Source organism: Trichosurus vulpecula, chromosome 3, assembly GCF_011100635.1.
Source record: "Trichosurus vulpecula isolate mTriVul1 chromosome 3, mTriVul1.pri, whole genome shotgun sequence".
Taxonomy (NCBI): domain Eukaryota; kingdom Metazoa; phylum Chordata; class Mammalia; order Diprotodontia; family Phalangeridae; genus Trichosurus; species Trichosurus vulpecula.
The window spans coordinates 25203655-25229996 of record NC_050575.1 but is presented as its reverse complement, the minus strand read 5'-3'; the positions used below and the strand labels follow the sequence as shown (position 1 = coordinate 25229996).

General features: G+C 36.8%; 1 protein-coding gene across 9 annotated transcripts in view; it reads right to left on the bottom strand.

The window, feature by feature from the left end:
* Positions 1 to 26342, bottom strand: part of RAPGEF6 (Rap guanine nucleotide exchange factor 6) — a 236387-nt gene that overhangs the window by 84875 nt on the left and 125170 nt on the right. For all 9 annotated transcript variants that reach the window (XM_036748835.1, XM_036748842.1, XM_036748840.1 and 6 more), the window contains exons 8-13: positions 15320 to 15500; positions 13413 to 13549; positions 11348 to 11506; positions 10697 to 10849; positions 6825 to 6989; positions 5632 to 5739 (exon numbers count right to left, since the gene is read on the bottom strand). In XM_036748835.1, coding sequence (XP_036604730.1) covers positions 5632 to 5739; positions 6825 to 6989; positions 10697 to 10849; positions 11348 to 11506; positions 13413 to 13549; positions 15320 to 15500 — 903 coding nt within the window. The remainder of the gene's footprint in view (positions 1 to 5631; positions 5740 to 6824; positions 6990 to 10696; positions 10850 to 11347; positions 11507 to 13412; positions 13550 to 15319; positions 15501 to 26342) is intronic.

Here is a 26342-nt window from a genome sequence, read left to right as displayed (position 1 = left end):
CAACCAACCTAAAAAAAAAAATTCCTCACGAGATCCATTCAGCTCTACTAGCTATCATCCTGTATCTCTTCTCTCTCTAAAAGTTAAACTCCTTGAGAAGGTTGTCTACAATCACTGTCTCCACTTCCTCTTCACTCACTCTCTTCTTAAATCTCTGCAATCATGCTTTCAATCTCATCATTCAACTGCAACTATTCTCTTCAAAGTTACCAATGAACTCCATTTAAAATAAATTTTATTAGGTCTTTTACTTTCATATCAAATTAGTTTTCCCCAGTATTCCTCCCCCTCCTAGACAGCCTTCCCATATAACAAACAGTATCTTTTAAGGAAAAAAAGGGGGAGGGTGGAATGAACATAAATGATAAATGCACTGAAGAAGGCTAGGGCATTCCCACTAAGATTATATCTTCCCAAGCTTGTAACCCCGGAGTTGAGCACAATGCATGACACATAGTAAAGTATTGATAAATGCTAGCTGACTCATTGTCTGACATTATAAAATAAAAGGCACACAAGTATGCTTAAGAATAAATGGAGATGAAGACCTCTGAATCATGTGAGCAACATTATGATGGAATAAACATTCTGATTCCACAGCCCCTCAAGACCCTCCAAAATAGAAATTATGCACCAAAGACAAAGCAACTTCAAATGCTTCCATGGTCCAAGACATCCAGAATCCAAAAGAAGGTAACCCTCCCCACAAAAAATAAAATTCCAGGAACTAATACTCACTCACTCTAGGTTCACTTATTACCTCTCTCCTACCTTCCACACTACTGACGTTAGCCATGCCACATTAGCAAACCCAAGGACACAACACAGGCCTGCACCAAAATTCACTCCAGCATTCAGATCCCCCCTCCTTGTTTCTAGTGCCCCAGCTCTAGGCTGTGAAAGTTTGCTCAGGCCTCAACAACCAGCATGGCAATAGCCCATTAGGAACACAAGCCTGCCGTGGGTCACAACCCAGAAGCACTAGTATTGCAAAGTTCTGAACTATTGGTGCCAGGGAAAACAGGTTCTAAACTGCTGATATCAGACCAGGGAACTCAGGAAGACAGGGAATGTGTTAAGTCACTCAGATAAGATACTCTGCTCATGGGGGGATGGGCAGCATTCATCCAGGGCCAGTTCTGGCCATCCAAGTTACTTGGGAGCAAAGACTTAGTATGGTGAGGAGGCTAAAATGTTTTGGGATCCAGCCTCCAATAAAACCAAACTCAGAGGGAAGAGAGTAGGAAGTGAATTGTAAAGGCCGAGAGTACCAAAGAAAGACAAAAACTCAAAGACCTAGAACGTGAATAGATAAATCACCAGGAAAAACAGTAATGACAGAAAGAAATATAGCCCCCAGATCTAGTAAACAAGTTCAAGCATCTGTGAATAAACACTGCAAAATAAAGGAAAATGATCCAACACTTGAGACAGAGGACCCTGTGAAATCTGAGGGAAACACAAAGCCACAATATACTACTCCTGAGTGGTTTAAAGAGAAATGAGAATTATGAGAGCCGTGGAGCAGAAATGGGAACAGAAAAACTTGAATCTGCATTGACAAGCCTTACCTAAGAATCAAAAGAGAGAACAGCCTGGGAATGCAAACACACAGAACTGAAAGATAACATGGAAGAGAAGCTTAAAAACAAGAATAGTAGCTCACTATGTAAGCAAAACATACAGACAGATCCAAAGAAAGGATGCAAAGTGACAACCTAAGAATCTTGGATCTCCCAGAAGAACATGACAGGGAAAAAAAAAAACTTTAATATCATAATGTAGGAAATAACAGAACTGCAGGAACTTCTGAACATAGAAAACAAAATTTCAATTGAAAGAATTCACAGATTGCCTCCACGGAAAAAAAAACCCGCAAAAAAATAACCAAGGCTGCAAATTCCAAGATACATGGTGGTTTGATTTAGCAATTCAATTCAGAAACAAGTTCTGCAAGTCATCAGGAGAAAAACCTTCAAACATAAAGGAAAGGAGATTCAAACAACGCAAGAATATTCTGTACCCACTAAAAAAACGAAAAGCACAGAAGCTGAGGATATAGTCCAAGTATCTTATCCTAAAAATCTGAGTTTAACCATATAGGATAAAAGATGGACATTCAATAATAAAGAAGAGTTTGAAACATTTTTAGAAAGAAAATCAGACCTGAAGAGATATTTCATCTTGAACACCCCAAACAAAAGAAATGCAATAGGAATGAATAAAAGCAGCAGGCAAGAACAGCAACACAGTGACAACAGTAAGAGACCTTTCTAAATGTACACAAGGAGACAGGATGAAGACAGAAATCTGGGAGAGGTATCTATTAAGAGGTGGACAGGGGACATTAAGGGCAGAACCTGGAGACATCCTGCCTACAGATAAATGCTTCCTTAGTGGGACTGCATTACAACATGGGAGAGTACATAAAAAGGGGGAGGGGGAGAGGAACAGGTCGATAGAGAGGAGTGAGTGATTCTCTGAGATCAAATCTAAGATCAGCAACGAGGGGAAGGTGATCCCTGAGGTCTCAGAAAGAGCCTGCAAGGGAGTGGACAATGAGGAGGAAGAAAATAATTTTTAAAAGGGGAGGGGGAGGCCTTACTTTGGAGATGGGAGGGAGTTCCACAATACAAATGTTCCTGTGAGTAAAGAGAGATAGGTGGTGAAGGGAGATAAGGACTAGATGAATCCTGGGGGATTTGGTGCTTGAAAAGGGTAGGATGGAACGCATGGGGGCAACTGTACCTTGAGAAGAAGGAGAGCATAGACAGAGGGAAGAGCTTTCCAGGCAAATGTAGGAAAAAAGGTCAATGGCAGGGGGGGCGAAGAGGGGGGAGAAAATTTGGAACTCAAAAACTTCTGTAGTGTCCTCTTTGACACCTGCAGTAAGTAACTGGCATTGTTCTGGAAATGATGCACACTGGAAAAGGGGAACACATGGGGCAAGCCTTACAAGGCAATAACAGAAAGTGCCTATAGGGAAAAGCCTAGAATGGATACCTTGGAAGCTCTAGTAACATGAAGAATAAAGAGAAAAAAGAGAGAGAAGATCAGATAATTATAGGGATCATGAATCAGACAAAGAAGGTCTAGAGTAAATAGAAAGAGAAGATGGATAATGAGAGTGAGAGAAATAATTTTTGGAAAGGAGTGCAAAAAATGGAATCAAAAAACTAGTTAACAGGACTAGCTGAAGAGGGAATATCAAACAAGAAGAGGAGACGAAGGGTGAGAGAAAGAGCCAGTGGGTAAAAAAAAATTAAAGTAATTGAAGGAACATAATAGGGTTTGCAGCAGAACAGGGAATTTCAAACTGAAAGGCTTCTGCACAGAAAATATTAACACATCTAGGATAAGAAGAGAAGTGGTCAAATGGGGGAAAAAAATCTTTGTATCAAAGTTCTCTTATATCTAAAATATACAAACAAGTAATAAATACATGTATGTATATATACATATAGACATATATGTGTATATATGTGTGTGTGTATATATATATGTACATATATATGACTAATAGTCATTCTACAATAGACAAACGATCAAAGGATATGAACAAATAATTCTCAACCCTAAATGCAAAGTATTCACAACCACATTAAAAAATGCTCTAGATCACTAATAAGAAGAGATTCGCAATTGAAAACAACCCTAAGGCTTTATCTCACACCTTGCAAATTGGCAAAAATGGCAACAGTCCATGTTGGAGGGGCTGTAGAAGGACGGGCGTTAATGTAGTATTGGTTCAGCTGTGAAATGGTACAATCGTTTTGTGAAAAGCCATTTGAAATCATGCAAATAAAGTGACTAAAATGTCCATACACTCTGAACCTCATTATTGAGCTTTCATCCCAAGGAAGCCACTGATAAGGAGAAAGTCCCCATATACTCCAAAATATTTATAAGTAGCCTTTTTGTGAAAGGTTAAGAAATGGAAACAAGTACACACCCATCAGTTGGGGAATGGCTAAACTAACTGTGTCACTCGGGTACAAAGGGACGTGTAAGAAATGACGTGTGACAAATGAAGCATGGAGTGATTTTTATGAACTGATCCAGAGCAAACAAAGCCAGGAAAACAATACACAACAGTAACTACAACCAGGTAAACTGAAAAAACGACACGGACTGTGCACACACCAATCAAAAGTAAATGTAAAGCAGCTATGAAGATCAGGCAGTTCTCAGATGAAGAGATACGAGAGAACTTCCACCCTCAACCTACATCTTTGTGGAAGTGGGAGGTCCACAGGTATTAAACATATGTTTTTGGACTTTTTTCAATGTATCAATAGGTTGGGCTGTCTTTTTTTTCCCCTTTTTTCCTCTCCATAAAAATATATATATATACTATTTGTCATATGGAATGGCTCTCCAGAAAAGAGAGAGGGGGAATACCTGGGATATTATGGTGATTTAAAAGACAGAAAATATCCATAAAAATTTTTTTAAAAAGAAGAAATAAAATGCTTTACTTGGTGTTTAAAGTCCAGAATAAAAAAAAATTTATTTTTGAAATAATAAATGGAATAACACCCATTGATATGTACAAAACACTGGGATGAAATCACCTGAGGTCTCTTACAGTCACAGAATCATTAACCAGAAACCACTTTGAGATGATTTTCAAAGTTAATCTAATACACTCTCTGTTTCTAGGGAGGAATATATTTATACTACTAATTCTCTATGTTCCAACAAATACCCTCTACCTCAGACAGGACTCTTTCTTCTTACCTCTGGGCCTCTACTCTTACAAATAAAATGTTCCCTTTACTAACCTCTCTCTCTCTATCGAGAGACAGATTCAGGTCCTGCACTGAATGAATTAATTCTCCTTTGATTGTTCCAACGTCCTCTCCTAAAGCTCTCCTTTAAATGGTCTAATAACTTTCCTCTTAACTATTATTTTCTGATGACCTTACATATTTAAATTTTATTGTCTGAACCAGATGACAAGTTCTTTAAGATTTAAGGCCTGTGTTTTCCAGTGACGGAATGGAAAGAGCTCTGCATTTCAGGACATGCGTTACATTCTAGGCACTGCTATTTATGCTTGGGTGATGCTAGGACTCAGTTTCCATATTTGTAAAATAAAGAGGTTAGACTAAATGATACCTAAGGTCCCTTCTAGTTCTAAATTCTATGATTATACTTCCCTTAATTCTTTATAATACTCAGTACAAGGGTAAACATATAGTATAGGCTTGTTTACTAATTATACAGGAAAAGGGAAGGAAGGAAAAAAGACAAATGATTTCTGACGAAATAGTAGCTGGACTCTGCTGGACACCAGCCATTTCAAATATGTGCCACAAACTCTCATTTATCATAAGCTACCACTTTCCCTGTTCAACTAATAATATTTATCAATATGAACAACCTACAGTACAATATTTGTACTACCTCACCTCTCCTATTTTGCTCCCGGAGGTATTCATGGTTGAGCCAAAGAAACTGTCAAAATGGCAGTAACCTGTCATAAACTACACAGACATTAACTGAATAACAAAACTTGTCACAATAGTTGTGTGTGTGTGTGTATGAGATCTGAATGACACCAACTGAACTGTTGCTCTTTTCCAAAGAAAATCTTAAGAGATTAGAAAATGAAAATTATCATCTTACAGTATCTTCTAGATTTTTTTCAAATTCTTCTAGAAATCCAGTCATAGCAGGGTCTCCTTCAAAATCATTGAAATGATTATTTACCCATAAAAGCACTACTCGTGTAACCTGAAGAAAAAGGGACACACAGGACACATAATTATGATAAAGGACTTTCCTCAATGAATTTTCATTAAAGTGATTCTAGCAGGTTGGCCAAAACAAGTGAAAACTGAATTATTTTAAATCCCCATTGTAACATGAATGCTAACACATGCTAACAGTGGAGTAATTAGGTTATTTCCCACAAAGAATAAATTTTTAAAATCTACTGTAAAGCAATTAGTTTCTGAGGGAAGATCACGGTTCCAACTTTAAGGGAAGTAAGCCCAGGTTTAATTGTGTCTACAGTTAACCACCACCAAATGACCATGCCAGTTTTAGGGGTATGTAAGAAGAGCTGGCTTAGGACTACTTCCAGACTCAGAAACCAGATGCTGAAGCCATATTTAGCCTAGAAATGCATTCTGCATTCATCTGCTGAGATGGACAGGCATAAGGGATAAATGATTGTTATGACTCTGCCACAGTGGATAAGCCACTGGACTTGGGAGTCTATAGACCTGGGTTCAAATCCTGCCTCAAACCCATAATAACTATAGGATCAATAACAAATCACATAACTTCTCACTCTCTAGTTTCTTGTCTGCCAAACGGGTAGCACAGCAGCCGCGCCACACCCGCCTCGCAGTTCTTTTAATGAGGTGAGAACCTTATAACCTGAAAACTCTATAAAACCATGAGCTGCGTGGTCAGGATAAAGAGGAATCTCTTTTATTCTGGAACTGCGGTTTTTACTTATTTTGTCAGGAAGTCCTGGTCAGCAAACCCATTCCACCAACACAACCTGGCACACACTCTGCACACTGCTGGTGATTAGGCGATCAGTCCAAGTCGATGCAGCTAATGTATGTTAGGTCAGAAGCTAGATGGTCCTGACAAGACCGGCTCCCTTAATTCACCATAACATGATTTCTTTCACATTGCTGTAAATAAGCTGGGCAATTGGGCAGCTGTTTGAAGGGATTTTTTGGTTTGGTTTTCTGTGGTTTTAGAAAAATTTCACCAACTGTACATTAGATTCATATCACAAATACATCAAGATTCAACCTTGAAAAAATCACTTTCACATCTTTTCTTATTCTAAAACCAACCTTGTCTCTTAAACTGTCAAGTTTGAACCATTCCAATAGCTTATTCCCAACTTCTAAGGGGCTTTCAAGAAATGTCCTATATGTCAACAGAAAATCTTCTATGTAAGTTGGGTCCACAACTGAATGTTCTTCTATTAAATGCATGATGAGCCGTTCAGGTGTTGCCTGAAAACACAAAGATAAATATTTCTAGAAAATGATACGAGCAAGTTGGCTTCACATTACTATTCCCTTCTCAAATGATCAGATTTGACACAATCACAAATTATCTGTCACCTATCTTTTTTGCAAATGATACCAAATATTAATATCCCTATTAACAAAGAAAGTAGATTCTAGGTACAGCTGCATTTTGTTAAAAAGGACCAGAGAAGTTGAAATAATGCAGGAGACATAGGAATTTGTTCTATGACATCAGATAAGATGTGGTAGTAGCTTGTGGGTATAGTATTAAAAATCCTTAAACTAAAATGTGTAAGAAAACAAATCATTTCCCAATGCTTACTGTAATTAGTTGAATGGTACTCAGAAGGAACTTTCCTATAAACAATGTTCTTAATTATGGACATACCTACATCCCTCTCCCATCTAGTACAGTTTCTTCAAGCTATCAGAAGCTCTACAATGAAACACCTACGCTGAAGTACAGGTCAGGAAAATGTTTCATGCTTTAAAAATCTGGTTTTTCAGTTTTCTCCTTCTTCCATACTTCTGAATTCACAGATTCTCTAAAAGCCCTAGATATTTGTTTAATAACAATCTCATGGTGTCAGAAAGGAAGGGCTATGTCATTTTGGGAAGACTTAGAGGGGCAAGGAGAAGGAAACAGTATTTGTAAATCAGTCCTTTATAAGAAAAGTGTTTTTAAGTCTAGGACGACCTATATCTGGGACTCTTCCAGCAGAGGGAAAAGAAAGGGCTAGTTTAAGGTTAGGAAAGAGGGAGGAAGAGGACTAAATTGTGCTCCAAGGAAGAAAGTATGTATCACTCCCCAAGTCACCCTGAAAAACAAAGTTAAAATGAACAGGTTAATTTTAGAGACTGTAAATTTTAGGGGGCTCTCTGTCCCACCCCCAAATATCTCCCTATTTCCAAATGGTCTAAAATGCCTTTTTTTCTGTGGGGGGGAAGGCAGGGCAATTAGTGTTAAGTGACTCTACCAAGGTCACACAGCTAGTGTGTCAAGTGTCTGAGGCCAGATTTTGAACTAAGGTCCTCCTGACTCCAGAGCCTGTGCTCTACTCACTGCGCCACCTAGCTGCTGAACCCTGAAATGCCTTTTTAATGCTTCACTCCTAAATCTATTATTCTTTGACCTCAGACCCCAACAATACTCAATACTATTCCAGGCTATTACCTGTGCTCTGGCTACATTCCTGAACCACCTTTTCTCAATTTTGACCCCCTTGATCAAATCAGTTCAACTCTACACTATCACCTATTATTGAACCACTTTTTCCCTTATTTTACTGCTGATCATACTTTGAAAAATCCTAATCATTGATTAGAAGAAATCACAAAACCATGCTGACTGGGTCCACTAATCTCCCCACAGCAAGGCAATTATACTACTTTCTACCTGATTCCTTAGCCCATCCAGCAAAGCAGCTATTCCAAAGCGTTCTTTCTCCTCAAGCTCTCACAAAAGCTCTTCCCCCACTCACTTTACTGAGGACCTCGCTTCATTAGTCTTTTAAAAAAAGCTGAACCTTTTATCTAGAGTTCCCTCATTTTTCTTCTCCTTACCTCATATCCCTCTGGCATTGAGCACCACTATCTACTCCTTCTGTGCAGACAAGCCTTCTACCCCTTGATCCCACCTATGCCCATCTTCCCCAGAAAACTGTCCTCACAGTCATCTCATTCCCTAATCTTTAATTTCTCCCTACTTACTAGCTCTTTCCTTGATGTCCACAAACAGGCCCAAATCGAACCCCCTATTCTTAAAAAACTCAATTGATTCATGCCTGCCAGCTATCATCCTCTATTTCTCTCCTCCCCTTCCAAACAAAACTCCTTGAAAAGCAATCAGTGATTTCACTCCCTCATCTCTGACCTTCTTCTAAACTGTTTTCAATCTAGCTTATGCCTTCATCATTCAACTGAAACTGCTCTCTCCAAAGTTACTAAATGACAAATCCAATGGCCTTTACTTGATTTACATCTTTCTTCATGTCTCTGTAGCATTTAACACTGTTGATCACCTCAGAAGAGAGAAGAACTTCTTGACTCTTCTACTAGATCTTCATTTATGTCAATCCCACTAACCGGGTATCTCCCAAGGCTCTTTCTCAGTGCCTCTCCTCTCTTCTCTCTCCAATGACTATTCTCAGTTCCCATGATACAATAATTATACCTATACAGATGATGCCCAGATTTATTTATCCAGCCTGTAACTTTCTCCTGAGTACAGTTGTCAGCAACCATCTGGTGGGTATTTCAAACAAAATGTCCTGTAGGCATCTAAATCTCAACGTGTCTAAAACAGAATTTATTATCTTTCGCCACAAAATCCATCCTTCTGAACTTGCCAATTACTGTGACAAAGACACCAACATCCTTCCAGTCACCTAAATTCAAAACCTTGATTTCTTCTATTTTTGTTGCCATTAAACTCTAAAGGGTACCATCTAGCTACTCTGTATTTATCTTCTACGTTCTGATTTATATTTTATGTACATGGGGCCGGGGCTGTTTTTACTTTGTCTTTCTATTCCCAGGACTTAGCAAAAGAACTGGCACATAGAAAACACTTAATAAATGCTTGGTGATTAATGGGTAGAACCTGCCAGAGCTTATGCTTGACTGGCATAGCCTTCAAGAATGCAAGGTCACCCCCAGTCCATAATGAGGTATCTGCAGTGGACTTTAGTGACCAGTGAACTGAGGTTGAGGTATGCCAGGCTCAATTAAAACTATTTCCCAACATTTTCTCAGTATTTCTTAATTTTTATATATAAATTATCAGTCAATTAATCAACAAGTGTAAAAATAACTTTTATCTGCTCCTCCTCTGCTTTCCTGTGACTTAAGAGGCCAAGAAAGATAAGAAAAAGGGCAGAAGGTAGAGAAAGAAGAAATTGCAGGTAGAAAACAAATGATACAGACTCCACAACTTTGCTCACAGTAAACTCTGTCTACCTTCTGCTAAGCCCAGAATAATAAAAACTGTACTGAGAAAGAACTGCAAAAGCAGCAAGCATTGCTTCCCAGCATTTATCAAGTTTGGAGTCATTCTGTTTTGCATTGAAATACAGCTTAATTTGTATACAATAACTACATCATTCTAATGATTCATTAACTAATGAATTATTAATCATTTTTAATGCTTAATTAATGAATCAGCAATGAATTAATGGGTTATCAATGTATTCTGATATTATTTTGGGGTAAGCAAAACATTGAAATTCTATTCTTTGACTTATAATGCTAAAAAGCAATAATGTAGCAATACTTTAGTATTAAAAATGTAAAATCTTAACCCACTAAAGGAAATCTTTCATACAAAATCCATTTTCAGAATCCTGTTCTATTATTAAGAAAAATATATTCCGATCCTTCTTTAATACTTTTGCCTAATGTGAAAAGTAGTTCGAAAGGCTTTAACATAATATTAATGTTTTCCTCTAGAGTGACAGACAGCAAGAACAATTTTAATACTCATCATACAACAGAAGGAACCCAAGAATGGAAATAAGAGGAATGGGGCTAACTGTGTAGCCTTGGGAAAGTCATTTCTCTTCTCCGACCCCATCTGTAAAAAGACACCAGGCTCTATTGATTTGGTTTCTTTGTCTCTAATATCTAGGAATTAAACTAGGCATAATTCATGAGTCTTCTAGATCTTTTGATACAAACACCAAAAAACCTACCTTGATGACAATATGCCCTTTTCGAGTTCCGCTACGATCCAGCTCTCTGTGCTCTTGTACCATAACAATTTCTCCTTCTTCTTCAACTTTGTGGGTATTTTTTTCTACATGATTCAAGATTCTCCAATAGTCCTGCTGAGCTATGCATACAAACTTCCCAAGAATAAAAAGCAGACATTTAGTAAACTGCTAGTACATAAATATATCACCATCTACAAAGCAGAGTATGACAATAAAAAACCCAAGGGCATCAAGCTTTTCTCAATCGGCTCCCTCAATTACTATCTAAAGTTCAAGTGCAATTAACAATCTCAACATAAAAAAGTCCAATGAATTTAGAATGTCATCAAAAAACCAAAAGTAAACATCTAATTCCTGATAAACACACAGTGGAGATGTTCCAAGCCAAGCCAATAAGTACCAAGTTCTTATTTCTTAACTTGGAAACTGAATAATCCCACCAAATACATCAATGGAAACATAACAAAACAATCTTTAATTTTCCTTTCACAAGTCAGAGCTTCTTCAATTCAATTTCTCAAATAAAGCTTTGGGTTTTTTTTTTAAAGCAGTTTAAGGAACAAGAAACTGTCTACTCAGCCATTTTTTAATCACAACTATTCCTATCCATGCATATTTAGATATGCTTACCTGACAGTCATCTACTTTGGTTCTGACAACTCCATTCATGTACTGCTTATCCAGAGTAGGAACAATTCCAAAGCTATTTCCCATACACAGGCTTTCACTTTTTCCATCTGGATAACTGATTTCTACAGTTCCATTTAAAATGACATACCATGAATCAAGCTATGGAAGAAAAACAAAAAATTACCTTTAACTACCTTGTAATAACGAATGCTCTCTTCAAAACAGGATTACGCGTTACTAAATACTTTACCAACATATTCTGCCTCATACAAAAACTAACTGCTTTGTCTACTCCATTGTTTCCATCAGAAAATGAAAGCAGTAGCTTTCATTTTTACCTTCATAATTACCCAAGTATAAGAGTTTTTTCATGAACACTTATAGGAAAAGGGAGTCAATGTTGAGTTTTAGGTGATAAATGGCAATGTAAAATACATACAATTTTTTTCTTAACTTCTGCAAAAAAAATTTACATTTTAATATTTATAGGGCATTTAAAAGACAAAACTTCCCAGGTGAGTGAAGGTATTATAGTCCTGGGATCTGAACTTAGTGACTTCATTCAAATATTTTTTTGCTTATCCACAGGAGGAGTAATTCCAACATTCCCATATAGAAACTGCACCCATTTTAATGACTGTTTTCAATTAAAAGTCTGCCCTTCAGAAAAGAATGTTTTCTTTCCTTTAGGACTATACTTTAAAATAGTCTACTGAAAAGTGCATTAGACTTGAAGACCTAGGTTTTCTCCTGGCTCTACCACTGCTTGTGCCAGTCTGGTCTGACAAAGCCCTTTTCCCAGAGTGAGAAGGGAACACACATGGAAAGAAACAGCCAAAGTGATAAATGAATATATAGATGTAACCATTAAGTCATGTGGTTACAAAGAAGTACTCAAGAAGTAATCAAGAAGATTACTTATGAGTTAGTCCATGACACAATACGAATAGCAAAAGGCACCCACTTTACTCATAGAATTGATTTTTTAAAAACATAAATGTGGAACTATACATTTAGCCATATTATTTATATCTTGGTATATCTGGCCTAACATTTCAGCCCATCAGGAACTTTTTGGATAGTAATTTTGGGTTCCAGTCTATTATCTATTATTCCCAACTCTGCGTGATCCATCAATGCTTTCAGTCGAGAGCTTCAACAAATATTCATTAAATACCTACTCTGTTCCAGGTACCAGATTTCAAGTCAAAAAAGAAAACAGTCCCTACCTTCAAGGAGTTTACATTCTACTGAGGGAAAGACAATGTGTACAAAGCAAAATAAATATAAAATATGTACAAAGTAATTTTGGATGGGCTACAGGGACACACCGTGCACAACAGCAGGTGAGAGGATCAGAGAGGGTCTTTATAGAGGAAGTAGCACTTGAATTCTAAGAGGTGAAAAAGGAGGGTAGCCTGTGCAATGTAGCAGAAATACAGAAATAGAATATTGTGCACAGAGCAGCAAGTAGTACAGTTTAGCTGGAATTCACATGCAAAAAAATATTTTAATTATAAGGCTCAGAATAGTTCTTAGTTACAGTTTTCTGACTCTAGCATCTCTCTCTCCAAGTTATCCTCTGTGTTACAGCCCAAGTAATCTTAAAATCATAGGCTACAGAGTTAGAAGGGACCTTAGACATCATCTATTCCAACCTCATTTCATAGATGAAGAAACGGGTTCAAAGAAATTAAGAAGTCTTTACAAGGTCAAAGAGATCCTAGTATTCAAAACAAGGACCTCTGACCCCAAATCAAGGACCCTTATTCAGGTTAAGACTGAAACAGTAACCTCTGGGGCCCAAAGACAGAAATTAAACCAAATCCAATAGAAAAGAGGAAAAAACTCTTCTGTGCAGCAACTGAAATGCTCAAAAAGCCCAACTGATATATTCAAAATATATAAAATTTTAAAACTACCAGACAAAAATGGTTATAAATAATGACTACATATTTCAACTTTGTAAAAATTCCAAAAACTAACTTGTAGATATGTTTCAGGAGAAGTTATCTTGTAAGTCATTTCATTAACATATAACAAACATTTATTTGCCACAACTTACTTCTTGCCCATCTGCAAGAATGACAGCTCCAGCCTGGTCTACCACTTCAAAGATCATAACTGAGCAAAGTTCTCTTCTTACAGACATGGTCATATTTGCAAAGGCAGGGAGCTGATGCATAATTTCCAGTAATTGCTCTATAAGGAAAATAAAATATTAATATGACAACAGTAAGGGCCTACAATTTAAAAACAGTAACCCAAGTTAAATACTAGCTTAAAATTCTTAGTCAAGTCCTTATTTTTTTGTGCTAAAAGAAGAATACAGTAGACTAAATATTTTTAAATGACACAATCAAAAAATCCTTTCCATTTGGCATTAAAAAACTGTTCACTACTTACATGTGAACAATGTACATAAGATGTTCTGGGATTTCACAAACTTCAAAATAATAAAACCATTTGAACTTCAGAGCTGTCCAAATTCTCAAACCTGGGACCCAGCTGAGTTCTTCCTTCAACTACTAAAGACAGTATTCTGCCTCCGAATCTAATACAAAGCACCCCTCCTCCCAAAGAAGAGCTGGCCTCTCTCCAAGATTACTGGTTCATGTCTTCTCTGGTGTGATCTGCTTTAAAAAGCCATCTATGCTAGCTCTTACAGCCTTGTCAAGTTTGAGGACCTGTTTTTAGCATAAAAAAAAACTGATGGATTTTCATGATAGTAGCTATACTATTAGTAATTGCTGACTAAGAAAATACATGTCAAAAAATTGTACGAATTTGGTAACACCTTTAAATTTGTATTTTAGTAACCACAACAGTAGCTATATACATATTTGAAAATAGTAATAAATATACATGGGAGAGAGATTATTCTGTCTACAGAAAATATATTTATTTATAATACTGAGTCATTTAATGAAAGAACCCTTTCTAATAATTTCACTGCCTACAAGGGAGGTCAACAGGTTAGAAACCACTAGGGTAGAATAAAAGATCACATTTATATAAAAATGTACTTAATTAAACTGAGTAAGAAATCACACAAATAAGAAATTTAAAGTATTATCTGACCCAGACAATCGGCCTTATGATAATCAACTTAAAGATAATTGAGAATTGACTACATTCAAAGTCTGTGCTATGGCTAAATAACACAAAATGTATTTTTTCTTCATTCAGACAAGAAGTATAACATGGCTAACTAAGTGCCACACCTGGAGTCAGAAAAATCTAAATTTAAAAAAAAAAATCCCTGAGTTGAAACACTACCTTTAATGTGCACTAGCTACATAACCATGACAAGTCCCTTCACTTCCACCTCATTTCATCATCTGTAAAATAAAGATTATAACAATATCCACAGCACAGGTATTGTACTAAACAAAGGGTTGTGAGACTCAAGTGAAAAAAATGTATTTAAACATTATCTATAAGTAATCATTAAAGAGTTTTTTTCTTGGATAATATGGTCTAAGTCTAGCTAAGTTTAAGGGTTTTGACTATAATTTGACAATCTACACTACAGAAAGCTTTCTGTGAGGCACCGAAGCACACACATCACAATCACTATCAGCTGCAGCCCATCTTCTAATGCCAAGGCCTGCAATATGTGCCTCTAAGGCAAACGATGGCAAATTTTAACTGATTCATGCCAATATGATATTAAGCAATATATATGGAAATTTAAATGAAGTAATTTTCCTTAGCATAACTATGCTATATTGTGATACTTCTTCAGAATGTAAAGAATGTTCATCTTTGTGTAGCTGATTTGCAATATAGGACATTATGGGAAAGGGGCAAAACTAGACACCATACTACAGTACTACTGGAATTTTAAACACTTCATGATCACACAAGGACATAAAGGAAGAAAAGAGTTCTAAGCAATCTTAAGTATTAAGATGACTTCTTTCAAGTTAAATTTTAGTTAATAATTAATTGGCATATTATGTATCCTACCAATGTCATCATCAGTTTTATCTGCAGGCTCCTTTTCAAGACATTCTCGGACTAGGTCTCTCCCTAGCAACGGATCAGCTGTTCGATCAATATCTTCATCTTCCTCTTCTTCATCCTCAGAATCAACAGGTGCTTCAGGGAGACCTGTCAAATCTACATCTCCTATCTCACTTTCTGTAGCCTACGAAAAGAAACCACATCAGATTAACTATTTCATTTCACAAGTCTTATACAAAATAGGATAAATCAACTTAAATTATGATGACAAAAATAAGCTATTTTCTTTTTTATAGTATTTTCTTTTTTCCAATTACACGTAAAGACAATTTTTAATACTCATTTTTTATGAAATTTTGAGTTTAAAATTTTCTCCCCTCCTGCCCTCCCCAAGACAGCTAAGCAATTTGATAAAGGTTGTATATGTGTAATCATGTAAAACCTATTTCCATACTAGTCATGTTATAAAAGAAAGGAAAAAAACACACACAAAAACAGAAAATGAAAATAGTATGTTTAAATCTGCATTCAGACTCCATCAGCTCTTTCTTTGGATGTGGATGGTGTAGACAGCAAAAAATAAGCTATTTTCTAGTTAGATACTCCTCTAAGCAAGAAATCAGAAACAAAACAGCATCATTTTTGATGAAAGGGGCCTCTAATACAAGTGGGAAAAAATCTTTTATGAACAGTTATAATTCTCTACAAAACTTTTCCTTGATAAATCAAGTAAGCATGCCTAACCAACACTCTTTAAATGGCCAGCAGCAGTATATGAAGGATAAACTAAATGAAATCCTAATGTATTTTTGTTCAAATTTAATATGGACTTTTTCTTTAAACTAAAAGTTTAGTTGTTTAATAATCCAAGATATGCTCCTTAAAGAAATTCATTGATTTTTTTAGTACATTCAGATGTAGCTGAATTTAAATGGGAAAAATATAGAAAAGAAATATAACTGCTTTAATACCTAATTCTAGACCTTTTTTATTTGTATTTCAAAATCATCAATTTCAATAGCATTTCAATAGCACCAAAATGCTTAAGCCATGATTGAACAAATGGGGAATAATGAAAAAACTTGTAGAAACAATATAAGACTTTTTGGTTTACTATACATAAGAACAAATATCCTAGCATTACATTAATAGTTCAAGAATCTGTAATTTCACACAAGTAGGTATCCCCTCACACTCACATGCCTCTATAAACTCCACAAAAGGTCTTCAATAGTTGCTACGATGAAAAATTCATCATCTTGATGAATCAGTATTAAAACTAATTTAACACAGAAACAAGGCTATCAAAGGAGGCCGTGGCAACATCATCCAAACTGTTTTCATGTCCACATCTAATGCTTCCTTTGGCTCACTCCACAAGTATTCTAGTTTCCAATCCAAAGACTAATGAAACCATTTTCTAAAGGTCAACAATGATCTTCTAATTGCCAAATCCAATTGACTTTTAGTATCGGACATTGTTTACTAGCCAATCTTTCTGCTTTATACTTTCTTCTCCCTTAATTGTGTGACATAACTTTGGTCTCTCTGACAATTCTCTGGCACCTGTTCCTTATCCCTTTACTTAAGGTGTTATTTGCCAAAGTTGTATTCTCATTCTCCTCTCTATTCTTTCCCTTGACATTCTAATTCATATCCAAGACTTCAACTACTAAGTCTATGCAAATAACTTCCAGAGTTCTATCTCCAACCTGACCTGTCTTTTGAACTTTAGACCTTCATCTCCAACTGCCTTATATCTCAACTGAATACCTTACTAACACTTCAAACTGAACATGACTAAAATTTTAGTCCCTTTCCGACTTCTCTAGTCCTGTCAATGGTATACCCAATTCATCTTCCTTAATGATCACACTTAACAAAATCGCTTGCTTTGGCTTATCAATTTTAATTCTTCAAAATTTTTACCATATCTTTGCCATATCTTCTCCATATCTTCTTTTCAATATCTTTACCATCTGGCCTTTCACTGCCATCATACTGTTACTAATTTCTAATCGATCCTTCTTCCCTATGTACAAATATGATTAGGTGATTCCTCTATTTAAAAGCCTCTAATGATTCCACATTGACTCCTCAATAAAATCCAAACTAATTAGTCAGGCATTAAGGACTTCCCGAACTACATGACCACACTAACCTTTGCAGCTTTAATCTCAGTCTATTCTTCACACCACATACTCTAAATTATACCTCTAACAACTTGCTGCTTTCACACCTTTTGTTTATGCCCAAAATGTTTTTTCCCTCATCTCCATCTCTTCCTACTGAAATCCTATTCTTTAAGACCCCGTTCAAGTACCAACTCTGCCATGAAATCTTCCCTGATCTTCTCAAATAAAAACTATTCCTTCTTCTAAACCTCTATGGCACTTTGTTTACAACTCTTGTAAGCATTTATCATATTCTATTCAGCATTATAATGACTGTGTCCTCATACCAGATTATAAGCTTCAGGAAAGCAATGCTGTCTTTTTTTTTTCCCCTTTATCCGCAGGATCTTACACAGTATTTTGCATAAAGCTGGCATTTTTAAAATGTTTGTCAAACTTATTTTTCAAATTTTAATTTCTACTTCACAAAAAATTGTGCAAAATTAAGAAGCCTACAATGCAACAATATCAACAAAAATAAATAAACAAATGCTGAGCAAAATCACCTAAGTCAAGCAAAGAAATTCACTGAGGCAACGTGGTATGAATGTAATGAGGGACATGAATGAAGTCTGCAAAAGACCTGGAGTAAGATCTTACCTCAACACAGCTGGATGTCTCTTAGTACTTAAATTCTCTGAGCTTCAGTTTCCATATATATAAAATGAGCATAATAGTACCTACAGTTCCTTTCTAAGATCAAATGAGGTAAAGCCTGTAACATGTCTTGGTATTATCATTATTAGGGACAGAAACAGAGGCTAGATCTGTGATTTCATTTGTAGGAAGAACTCTTGGTAAAGAAACTCCTTCTACTGATGCATACCAGAACATTTTCTGTAACTTACAGTCTTGAGAGTTTCACAGAGCACTGGGAAGTTAAGAGACTTGCCCCAGTTCACAGACAAAATATGTCAGACAGATAACAAAACTGGATCTATATCTACTATTTCATATTGCTTCTTATCATTATTATTCATCACTAAATTTACCTCTGAGTTTTGCAGATAAGAAAGGGTTATTAAAATTTCTATGACAGAAGAGAGTATGCAAAATTCATTCTGGAAAGTCAAATTTTTCTTGCACTGCAATCAAGGAGAAATTGTTATTTTTATATGCTTGCACATGTTTGTGTGTGCATGTGCATGCTGCATGCACTATCTCTCTAATTATCTCTTAAGCTGCTAAAAGGCAGGGACCACATCTATGCATTTGATATCCTTTAAAACATCAAGAATAGGACTCAGTACAAAGTAAGTGTTTCATACAGGTTTGCTAACTTGAGACCTTTAACTGTGGACGTATTTATTCAAAGGTTCTATCCTAGGCCCTACACATTCTCTCTCAGTCATCAGTTCACACTGAGGTGCATTTATCATCTCTACATAGATGACTCTCGGATCTACATACCAATTCCTACTCTATTTGGGGCTCCAGTCCCACAACACCAATGGCCTACTGAACATGTCAAATTCAGGCTCAATACGTCCAAAGCTGAATTCATCTTTTCTCCCAAAACCAATTTCTCTTGAGAACTTTCCTATTTCTGAGAAGGACGCCACCATACTTATAGTAATTTAGGTTCATAACCTCAGCATTATCTCCACTCTCCATTCTCCCACATTTCTAATCATTTGTCAAATCTTGCTGATTTTACTTTAACTTTTCTTACAGTTGTCCCTTTTTCTTTATTCTCACGGCCACCATCCCCTAGGTCAGGCCCTTATTTCATGCTTGCCTGGACTACTGCCAGAGCCACTTAATGTTCCTGCTTCAGATCTCTATAGACAATCCTCCTCATGTGGAACAAAGTAATATTCCTAAAGTCTACCAAATAAATCCCCAAAGCTTCTATTACCCCTCAGGCCAAATACAAACACCAGTGCTTGGCATTTAAAGATCTTCATAAACCAGCTCCAACCTCCCTTTCTCATTTCCAGCTTAATCATACATTATTCTCCTTTCTTTCTTTACTCTTATGAATCATCCAAACTAGTCTTCTTGCTGTTTTTTACACCTGATACTATCTCCTCCCATCTTTCTGTCTTTGTATAAGCAATCCTCTATTTTTGGAAACAACTCTCTCTCCTCTTACCTCCACCCCTACTAGTTCTTTGTCCTCCAAAGCTCAGATCGAGTGTCACCTCCTACAGTCTTCTCTGATCTCTACCCCCCAAACAGCTAGCTGTCTCCCAAAAAAAAACCTACCTTGTATTTATTTTGCATATATCGTGTATATTCCTTTTACATGTCTAGGTCTCCCAAGAGACCATAATCTCCTTGAGAGCACTGTTGCACTTTTGTCTTTATATCCCCAGCACTTAAAAGAATGTGTGACACATAACAGGTGCTAAATAAATGGCTACTGATTTATTCATTGATTTAAGCGTAAGCCAGATGAATGCTTCTTATAGATTTTAAGTGTAGTCCTGTTCAGAGAGAATTCTGGGAAGATGGCAGAGTAGATCAGAAAACTTCAGTTCTCCAAATTTCCTCCACAGAAAAAGACAGAACATTGCCTCAGAGGGAATATAGAGCAGCAGAAATAAACAAAAGTCAGGGTAAAGCAGTTGTTCTAAGACAATGTAAGACCAACCCAGGAAAGACCTGGTCTCCAGGGGCAGAGGTTCAGCCCAGTGAAGGGCAAACACCTCCAGGCCAACTCTGTGGAATCAACAAACAGCAAGCCCTGGGGGTAGCTGGGCTTTGGAGGCAGTCTCAGTCTTAAAAACTCATCTCAGGACAGCATGGGGGTCTGACCACTGAGGAGGAGAGGCTGAGCAGGAGAAGACTGACAAACCTTCTAAAGCTGAGGGGAGGCCAAGTACAACTGTGCTGACCAGATGCCTCCCAGGCTGCGGCTGCAGGGAGAAGGAGCTAGCACACACCTGGGGAGTGCAGTAGCAGAGGAGTGGGGACCCTGCTGGCTGTGGGCACCTGCAGGAAAGCAGAGTCCCTGGTTTCAGTTCTAAGAAAGGACAGCTGTAGTTTGCAGCCACTGGAGGGAGCACAGGGAGTATGGTCATTTGAAGGACAGCACGACTCCGGGCTCTAGCTGTGGCTTAGGAGTTGAGAGGAGAACCCAAGGCTGAGCCCCAGGGCAGAGCTCAGAAAATTAACAGTAAGAAGGACCTGAGGCTAAGGGCATTACTCCTCATACCTCATGACTAGAACTTGATCACACTAACATCTGCAAAAAGGAAATAAAAATGAGCAAGCAAAGGAGAAAGAACCCAACTATAGATAGCTACCATGGGGGACAGAGAAAATCTGGGTTCACATTCAAAGGAAGATAATGGAACTAAAAAAGCCACTCCTTTTTCAAAGAGAAATGTCAAATGGTCCCAAACACAAAAAAAGATTTCTAGGAAGAACGTAAAAAGGACTTGAAAAATCAAATAAAAGAGATCGAGGAAAAATTAGGGGAAAAAAACAAGAGCAATCCAACAAAATCAAGAATATTATGAAAAGAAAGTCAACCAACTTAAAATAGAGAACCAAAAACTTAAGGAACAAAATAAGTCCTTGAAACTAGAAGCGGGCAAAGAGGAAGCTAATGATGTTCTAAAACACAAAAAAATAATAAAACAAAATTAAAAGAATGAAAAATAGAAGGGAATATGAAATACCTCATCAGAAAAACAACTGATCTGGAGAACAGATAGAGGAGAAATAATGAAAGAATAGTCAGACTACCTGAAAAAACTATTTAAAAAAAAGAATCTTGAAACAATATTACATGAAATTATCAAGGAAAATTGCCCTGAAGTTCTAGAACAAGAAGGCAAAGCAGAAATAGCAAAAAAATCTACCAATCACCACCTAAAAGAGATCCCAGGAGGACAACTTACAGGAATATCACAGCCAAGTTTCAAAGCTCCTGGGTTAAGGAGAAAATATTGGAAGGAACAAGAAAAAAAAAATAAATTTAAATATCGTAGAGCTAGAATAAGGATTATACAAGTCCTAGCAGTTACTACGTTGAAGGACCACAGGTCTTAGAATACTATATTTTTTTCGTAGAGCGAAAGAGCTGGGGTTATGACCAAGGGTAACTTACCCCCAAAGTTAACCTAAATGAAAAAAATGGACATTTAACAAACTGAAAGACTTTGAGGTATCTGTAACAAAGATAGCAGAATTTAGGGGAAATTTCGGCATATAACACCCAGGAGAAATATAAAGTAAACATAAAGGACCAATTATAAGGGACTCAAATAAGATCAAATTGTTTACTTCTTATATATGAAAATATTATCAGTTCTATTATGACTGTCATTTTTATCCGGGTAGTATGAAAGAAAGGCTAGGGCTGAGCTGAGTATGATGGGGGATTCTAAAAAATAATTAAACTGCATGGAGAGACAAAAAGGTGCAATTATCTCATACAAATGAGGTAAAAAAAAAAAAAAAGAAAAATTGATACAAAAGCTAGCAGGGAAGAGTGGGTAGTGCTGACTTAAAGGGCGAACAACATGTATGTATGTATGTATAAAAGTCTTCTGTATTCAGAAAGAAATAATAGGGCAAGGAGATGGTAGGAGTGGGGAAGATAGGAGAGGGATTCCTGGAAGGGTTAATGTGGTGCTAATGTGATCACAAATCTTCCCCCACTCATTTGATAGGCCTCAGGTAAAAGGAAGCTTGATTAGGAGAAGCCTGTTTGTAGGAAGGCCCATTTGCTAAGTAGGTGCTAAGCCACAGGCCCATACCCTTTTGCTAAAAGTAGGTGCTAAGCCCCAGACCTACACAGGGTATATATACCCTGTGGGTAGCCATTATGGGCAGACTAAAAAGCTGCAGAGAGAGACTAGAGAGCTGCAAGAAAATGGAGAGAACTGCAAGGACGGAGAACTAGAAGAGATGGAGAAACAAAGAGAACTAGAAGGGCTCTGAGAACTGCAAGGGCTTTCAGAACTGTGGGAGGAGAGGACACAGGCAAGCAGACAGTTAGGATTCGTGAGTGAGTGTTTACAGGAAGGCCCTAGCACAAGGGAAGGTTACAGGATGGCTTGGCTCCTTGCTGGGATACTGTGTTTTAATCTCCTTGCTGTTACATTGAAGTGGACTGACTGGTTTTGGGATACAATTACTGCTATGTTGAATTGGGGTTATTGGTTTGGGGATTTGATCCTCTGGTGTCTGCATAAATGTTTTACTTCTACTTTTACACAGAGTCTCTTACACTTTGCAATTCCGAACTATACAGGCATATTCATGGTCACAATCGATATTATGAATCTTGCCTTACTGATACAGTTAAGGAATAGGAGGGCAAGGTAGTGGGTAGAAGTAAAGAAGAGGAGTGAGGAGGGACTCTGGAATAGAGGGTGAGAAGGATAGTGAGGAAAAATAGGAAGGAGGAAAATATACTATTAGCTTAGAATGTGAACAGGATGAATTTACCCACAAAATAAAAACTGATAGCAGATTAAAAATTTGAATTCAACACTATCTTGCTTTCAGGAAATGCTATAAAAAATGAGAGATGCACACTAACATAAAATAAAGGTCAGGAATAGAATTTATTATATAAAAAAGCAGGGGCAGTAATCATGATTTCAGATAAAGTTAAAGTAAAAATAGATTTAATCAAAAGAGAAAAATGGAAAAACTACACCATGTGTCAGCAATATTATTCAATTTTGTTTTAGACCATTTAAAATAACTAGACAGCATAAAATATCTGAGGGTATACCTGCCAAAACAGACACAGGAACTATACGTATATAAACATAAAACACTTTTTATACAAATAAAGTTAGAACTAAATCACTGAATCACTTAATATTTATTGTTCACAGACAGGTAAAGCCAACATATAATAAAATAATTTTTGAAAATGACAATTTTACCTAAAGTATTTATGTAATGACACCCCAATGAAATTACTAAAAAAACATTTATCTTAGGAAAAAAATAACAAAATTCAAAATTCATTTAGAAGAAGAAGAAAAGGTTAGGAACTCCAAAGAAACCAGGAGAAAAAGATGTAAAGGAAGCAGACCCACAATATCAGACCTTAAAACCCATTATAAGGTGAGAGCACTGCTGAAGGGTAAAATGGATAATTTTGATTATTTTAAATTAAAATACTCCTTTATAAATAAAACCTATACAGCCAAGAATAGAAGGCAGGCAGAAAATTGGGGGAAAATTTTTCATATTATTTTAATATAATATAATAGTTTATTATAAATAATACAAAATTAAAATAGATACTTATTTATATAATATTGAAATTAAAATATATATTTATATAATATTAAAATAATAATATAATATAATAGTTTATTTATTGTTGGCTTTCCTACAAAATTCCAGATAAAAACAATAATGTCACATTTATCTATCATATCAGAGAATGAGACATACTCCTTTATCTCTGGTTTTCCACAAAAATAATTTCTCCTAGTTCTCTTACTGCCTATCTAACTGCATTTTTCTCAGTCTCCGTTGCTGAGTTATAATCTGGTATGGGTATCCCGACACTCCTAGGGCATCTTTCCTTGTCTCTCTACACTCTCTTCTTTGGTGATCTCATCTGCTTCAGCAGGTCCAATTATCATCTCTACATATGATTCCTAAATCTTTATCTAATGCCAATCTCTAAAAAGGGAGAATATATTCACTGAAATACCTCACCAGTCTCATACAAAAGATTCAGTTCAAAGTCAAAAGAAAGTAGTAAACTGAGTATAATTTAACCTTTATGTTTTTAATAACAAAGTTGCCATCACAAGCATCTATGATTCTGAGTGAGAAAAAACCTATTATCTTTCTATGGGAAGCCATTTAAGTTTTGGATAGCTCTAAATGTTACCTTCTGATGCCCTAGGGACTACAGTTCCTAGGAGTTTTCTTTTTGGGATCTTTTTCAGGAGGCAATCTGTGGATTCTTTCAATTTCTATTTTACCCTCTGGCTCTAGAATATCAGAGGAATTCTCCTTGATAATTTCTTGAAAGATGGTATCGAGGTTCTTTTTTTCATCATGGCTTTCAGGTAGTCCAATAATTTTAAAATGACCTCTCCTGGATCTATTTTCCAGGTCAGTGGTTTTTCCAAGGAGATATTTCAAATTGTCTTCCATTTTTTCATTCCTTTCCTTCTGTTCTATAATATCTTGATTTCTCATCAAGTCACTAGCTTCCACTTGCTCCAATTTCATTTTTAAGGTAGTATTTTCTTCAGTGGTCTTTTGAACCTCCTTTTCCATCTGACTAATTCTGCCTTTCAAGGTATTCTTCTCACTGGCTTTTTGGAGCTCTTTTGCCATTTGAGTTAGTCTATTTTTTAATGTGTTGTTTTCTTCAATATTTTTTTCAGTATTTTTTCGGGTCTCCTTTAGCAATTCATTGACTTGTTTTTCATGGTTTTCTCACATCATTCTCATTTCTCTTCCCAATTTTTCCTCTACTTCTCTAACTTGCTTTTCCAAATCCTTTTTGAGCTCTTCAATGGCCTGAGAACAGTTCATGTTTTTCTTGGAGGCTTTTGATGTAGGCTCTTTGACTTTGTTGACTTCTTCGTGCTGTATGTTTTGGTCTTCCTTGTCACCAAAGAAAGACTCAAAAGTTTGAGTCTGAATCTGAGTCCATTTTCACTGCCTGGCCATGTTCCTAGCCAACTACTTGACCCTTCAGTTTTCTGTCGGGGTATGACTGCTTGTAGAATAGAGAGTACTTTGTCCCAAACTTGAGCGGATGTGCTGTTGTTTTCAGAGCTATTTCTACACAGCAAGCTCTGCCACACCAGCACTCCTCCTTCCCCAAGAACTGCCAACCTAGACTGGACTCAGATCTTAAGCAGGCTCTGCACTCCTGCTCTGATCTGCCACTTAATTCCTCCCACCAGGTGGGCCTGGAGCCAGAAGCAACTGCACCTGTAGTTCTGTAGCTGCACCACCCCCTCTGCCCCTGGGGCAGTGGCTGAACCACAAACTCGTTTCACTCTGTCCCAGCAGTTTTTCCTACTAACCTTCTCTTTTGTCTTTGGTGTTTGTGGGTTGAGAAGTCTGGTAACTGCCACAGCTCACTGATTCAGGCCGCTAGGGCCTGTTCCGCCTGGATCCCAGTCTGGTTGGTCCAGGCACAGCCCACACTGGGATCTGTTCTGCTCCTCTCTGCTCCCAGCTCTGTGCATGACAGACCTTACCCAGCAACCATCCAGGCTGTCCTGGGCTGCAGCCCTGCTTCCCTCTGCTATTTCGTGGGTTCTACAGTTCTAGAATTTGTTCAGCCATTTTTTATTGGTGTTTGGAAGGTTCTGGGGGAGAGCCCTAGGCAAGTCCCTGCTTTCCAGCTGCCATCTTGGCTCTGCCCCCCAGGACTACAGTTAAAAATGGCTATTTGTATCTTTATTAAATGGTCCAGTTAGGGGTGAAGGTGATGAAGGACTGACCTCCAAACAAGTAAGGCATTACTATAGCTATAATTATGCTTTTCATAGAAGACAACCTAGCTACCAAATGATGACAGAAAATTAAGGGAATCTTTGGAATTTAATTCTTATTATGCTGTATTACAACATTAAGTGTCATAGAAACTAAACAGAGGTCATATGGAACAAGATAGCAGAGTAAGTAAGATTCTGTCTGTTTTACATATATCCCTAAAGAGGTATTATTAATTTAGTAAGCTTAGAATCTGTCAAAAATCAGATATTTATGTCTGAATATTCCATAGTCTAATACTCAAACATTATCTTAAAAAACTAAAATAATATTTTCACATATTAAGTAACTTGGAAAAGAAACAATTTTAGGTAAATTGTAAAAACATAAAAAGTCAATAGCTATGTTATATTAATGTTATGGACCATAGATCACATTCCCCAAAATATTAATACCTC